At 66.4% G+C, this 4,427-nt stretch overlaps 2 protein-coding genes across 2 annotated transcripts in view; one reads left to right on the plus strand and one right to left on the minus strand.

The window, feature by feature from the left end:
- The window catches only part of MNEG_13165 (hydroxymethylglutaryl-CoA lyase), a gene marked incomplete at both ends in the record, with an annotated part of 3,859 nt that extends 1,306 nt beyond the window's left edge, over nt 1-2,553 (plus strand). The window contains 7 exons of the mRNA XM_014038362.1: nt 27-170; nt 403-477; nt 622-762; nt 1,034-1,216; nt 1,552-1,596; nt 1,956-2,090; nt 2,374-2,553. Coding sequence (XP_013893816.1) covers nt 27-170; nt 403-477; nt 622-762; nt 1,034-1,216; nt 1,552-1,596; nt 1,956-2,090; nt 2,374-2,553 — 903 coding nt within the window. The remainder of the gene's footprint in view (nt 1-26; nt 171-402; nt 478-621; nt 763-1,033; nt 1,217-1,551; nt 1,597-1,955; nt 2,091-2,373) is intronic.
- A 1,579-nt stretch (nt 2,554-4,132) lies between these two features.
- MNEG_13166 (hypothetical protein) lies at nt 4,133-4,405 on the minus strand (the record flags this gene model as incomplete). The annotated part of the gene is made up of 1 exon (XM_014038363.1): nt 4,133-4,405. A coding segment is annotated over one exon (273 nt), but the record flags the coding sequence as incomplete, so codon positions are not given.
- Nucleotides 4,406-4,427: the final 22 nt, after the last annotated feature.

The following is a 4,427-nucleotide window of genomic DNA, read 5'->3' on the forward strand; positions in this document are numbered from 1 at the left end:
CCCCCACCCAACCCCCCATCTCAAAGGTCGAATTCATCGACCGCCTGTCAGCCGCCGGCCTGGCCTACATTGAGGCCACCAGCTTTGTGTCCCCCAAGTGGGTGCCCCAGCTCGCGGACGGCGCGAACGTGATGGGCCGCATCCGGCGGCGCCCCGGGGTGACGTACTCGGTGCTCACCCCAAACATCAAGGCGCGTGCGCGCCCTCTCTGGGGGCTGCAAGGGGTCGATAGCATCAAACATCAAAGCATGCGGGCATCTCAGGGTCGCGGGTGCTATAAGACCCTGCATGTGGCTGGGTGCATGGGCTTGGTGTGTGCGTTTGTTCGATGAATTGGAGCCGCGGGCTCGCAGGAACGCCTCTGCGCGGGCGCCCGCGCCCTTGCTGCGCTGCTCGGCGCAGCAAGGGCCAAACCTTGGTACCGCCGCCGCCGCAGCCGCTGCCGCTGCCATCGAGCCGGGGTCTCGTCCCTCCAGCGTGCGCTGGCCCCCACCACACGCACCCCGCTGGACCACCCTTTCGGCCCTGCGGCGCCAAGTGCCGCGTCCTCCCCACAATAAACACACGCGCACTCAACACACACGCGCGCGCACGCACACGCACACGAATGCACACACACAGGGCTTCGAGCGCGCGCTGCAGGCGGGGGTGGACGAGGTGGCGATCTTTGCAGCTGCCAGCGAGGCGTTCAGCAGAAAGAACCTCAACTGCTCCATCCAGGAGAGCCTCGAGCGGTTTGTGGAGGTGGCAGATGCGGCCAAGGTGGGGGGTGCCGACCAGCCGGCTGAGTACGTTTGTGTGTGTTCCCGGAGGCGCTCGTGATCGATGATTGACGAGTCTTGAGTGTGGCGTTGTCGGGTGTGCAAGGCGCCGCAAGTCCAGCGGCCGGCCGGCGCACTCCGCCGTTTGATGCGGGGCGCGTGCAGGGGGCCGTGCGCTCGGCGCCGCGCCCTGCCCGGCGGCGGCGCCCCAAGATCTGCCAGGTGGCCCACGGCCTCACAGCCTTCCCGTCAAAATCCGCCGCTCCCGGCAGGCCGCCGGCATTCCAGTGCGCGGCTACGTCTCGTGCGCCGCCGGCTGCCCCTACAGCGGCCGCGTCGAGCCCGCCGCCGCCGCGGCCGTGGCGCGCGCTCTGTGGGACATGGGTTGCCACGAAATATCACTGGGTGACACCATCGGCGTCGCGACGCCGGCGTCTGTGACAGCCATGTTCGAGGTGCGAGCCTCCCCCTGCCCCTGCCCCTGCCCCTGCCCTTGTCTACCCCTGTGTGACGTCATCGGTCGGGCCGCATTTCCGAGGCTGCGGTGCTCTCTTGGGTGTGCTGTGTGGGGAGCGTCCCGCCGCCATCGGGCTCAGTGCGCCTTTTCCGGCGGCCTGGGATGCATCGACTGCTCCACTTCCTGCACCGGCCCTGCCTGGGCCGATGGCGGCTGGCGCACTCACACAGGGTCCCGGCCCCGCGCTGGCCGTCCCGACCCACCGCCCCTCCTGTTCAACACCCAAACCTTTCCCCGCAATTCCTGAACCCTGATCTGCAATGCGCCTCACAGGCAGCAGCCAAGGAGGTGCCTATAGAGCATCTGGCGGCGCACATGGTGGGGTGGGGCGCAGGGCTGGGGGCCCCAATACCCAGATAGCCCTCGCGCGCTCGCCGATTGCGCACACGGAAGCTTCCCGCTTGACTCGTCGCCTCGCGCGTATTCTGCCGCGCGCCGCCGCCGCGCCCCTCGGCGCCGCACCCCCACATCCAGCAATTCCCGCCCCCGTTCCCCCCAAACATGCAGCTCTGCCGCCACCTCTGCCTGCTCCCGGTCAACCCCATGCATGCAGTGATGCACGTTTGCACCCAAAACCCCCGCCAAAACCCAGAACTCCCACCAAAACCGAACCCCCCACCAAACCGAAACCCTCCCCACCTCCCACCCAACTCACCCACCCCCCCAAAACACCGCAGCACGACACGTACGGCCAGGCGCTCGCCAACATTCTGGCGGCCATCCAGCTGGGTGTGCACGTGGTGGACGCCAGCGTGGCGGGCCTGGGCGGCTGCCCCTACGCTAAGGGCGCCAGCGGGAACGTTGCGACAGAGGTAGGGGCCGCGCGTCTGCGTCCGCGCCCGCAGCTTGCGTGCCTGTCCACGACCCGCGTGCTGGCGTGCATATTGCGGGGAGCGCTGTTGTGGCGGGCCAGGCTTGCGGCAGCCCGCTCTGGCCAGCACGCATCCCGCGCTTGTGCGCGTCCCACAAATTTTCACCAACGGGCGCGGTTCAAACCCCATCCTCTCGTCTTGAACTTCTCACGCTGAACCGCTTGCCCTGAACTTCACCCCTCGCCTTCATTTATGTTGCCCCCATTTTTTCTATCCCGCAAAGGATGTCGTCTACATGCTGAGCGGCCTGGGCATATCCCACGGCGTCGACGCGGCGGCCCTGGCCGACGCAGGCGAGTTCATCTGCGCCGCCATCGGCCGCGAGAGCCAGTCGCGCGTCGCGAGGGCGACGCGCGGCGCGCGGCAGGGCGCGGCGGCGCGGCGACTCGAGCCGGAGCAGTGAGGCGAATAGCAGCTCGTGCAAGTGCTGCTGGTCCCGCTTTCTCATGCAGTTATGCTTCCTGCAGCTTCCTATTACTACGCGCCATTTTCAGGTGCCCGAGATGCCTGTGATAAGATTTTGCTGCCCTAGTTGCAGGAGCGCGCCGCCGGGGGCAGAGGACAACTGTTGGCGCCACAGTTGGCGCCAGGCAGGACAGCAGCTGGCGGCGTCGAATCGCGCTGCTCCCCTCCTTTCTGTGTCCGCCCCGGCCCCGCTGTTTCGGCGGCCGTTGCGGGATTGCTTGGCCTTGCCGTTTGGATGCGTTCGTTTGCACCCCGCGCTCGGCCCGCAAGGCAGGCCAAGCAAGGGGATGGCTAACCCAGCCCTGCTGCGGCGCGCGCATCTGATCTCGTCAGCTGGGCTGCGTCGCAGCCGTCTTTGCATCTGCATATTGTGAGCAAACCCAACCCCGCCGCTGCCTCGTTTTCGCCAGCTCCGAGGCTCCTCTCTCAACCCTACTCTGTATTGCCGCATGGTCTGGGTAGCACCGACACTGGGACAGTAATGGCATCTGTGTCTGCTTGAAAGTTTTGTGCACCAACACCTCAAGTGGGGTTCAGGGTTTAGGGTTCAGGGTTTGAACCCCAAACCCTACTTTGACTCAACAGGGCAGGATAGCGTGAGCCTCGAGAGACAGTTTATTACAACGCCGTGCTCTTAAAACAGCCGCACGGCGAGCGCACCACACCGCTCTGGCGCGGGACAACTCTGGCGCACGCGCGCCGGCGACCGATGGGCGCGCCGCGAGCAGGCGCCAACAACCAGCCGCTCGTGCAACGGCAGCAAACCTTGTCAGTGCTTGTGTTTCGTACAGCACACGCTCAGCGCCACAGCACGCAGAGGGCCTCGAGTGGCGCACAACAACAGATGCGGCCTGCCTACCCCACTCGCTCGCAGGGGCGGCGGCGAACAAGCACAGAGCAGCAGAAGTTTGGGCTGCCACTCTCCTAAAAAAGCACAAGCACGTGCGCACGTACACTGGCACAGACATGTGCACGCGTGCGTGCGCGTGCACACATACACACACACACACACACACACACACACACACACACACACACACACACACACACACACGCATACTCACGCGAACTTGTACACTTGTGCGCAAGCATACGACCAAACACACACTAACGCTGCGCACACTGAAAAATAAAATACATCAGCAAGCCAGGCCTGGCGCCCCACACCACTGGTGCTGCCTTGCCGTCTCTGGTTAAAAAACGTTGGCTGGATCTGGGCTTTGGCAGCTGTCGTTTTGAATGGGGCAGGTGCGATGAGGTGGCGGATGACCCAGTGCAGCGACGCGAAAGTGTCACTCCAATCAAAGCTTGTTTTGTGTGCAGACGGCGATACAGCGAATTTGTTGTGGCTCAACAAGCGTCAAGCTTGGGTAACAACGGCCTGCGTTCGGCCTGGCGAGGGCGGCGCGGCAGCCCTCGCCGCCCCTGCTGCGGATGCACTGCCGCAGGAGGAGGTGGCCCCGGCCTGCGGGGCACCACGGGGCGCCACCACGGCGCCGGGCAAAATAGAACGCGGCTCAGGCCACTGGGGGCGCCGCCGCTGCCGCCGCAGACGGGCGCCACCTAGGCGAGGCGTTGACGATGACCGGACCGCCCTTGAACCCGGCGGGCGCCAGCAGCTGCGCGGAAGCTGCGATTGCCGGCCCCCGTGCGGGCACCGGCGCGCCTGCGACGGCGCCGTCGCCGCCGCCGGCACGGCGGTTGCGGCGGCGGGCCGGGGCACGCGCGTCGGCTGCGTCATCATTAGGGCCGGGTGCCGGCGCAAGGAGCGCGGCGTTGCCCGAAGCGGCCTTGCGGGGCCGGCCTTGGCGC

This window comes from Monoraphidium neglectum (assembly GCF_000611645.1).
Source record: "Monoraphidium neglectum strain SAG 48.87 unplaced genomic scaffold scaffold03664, whole genome shotgun sequence".
NCBI classification, from domain to species: Eukaryota; Viridiplantae; Chlorophyta; class Chlorophyceae; order Sphaeropleales; family Selenastraceae; genus Monoraphidium; species Monoraphidium neglectum.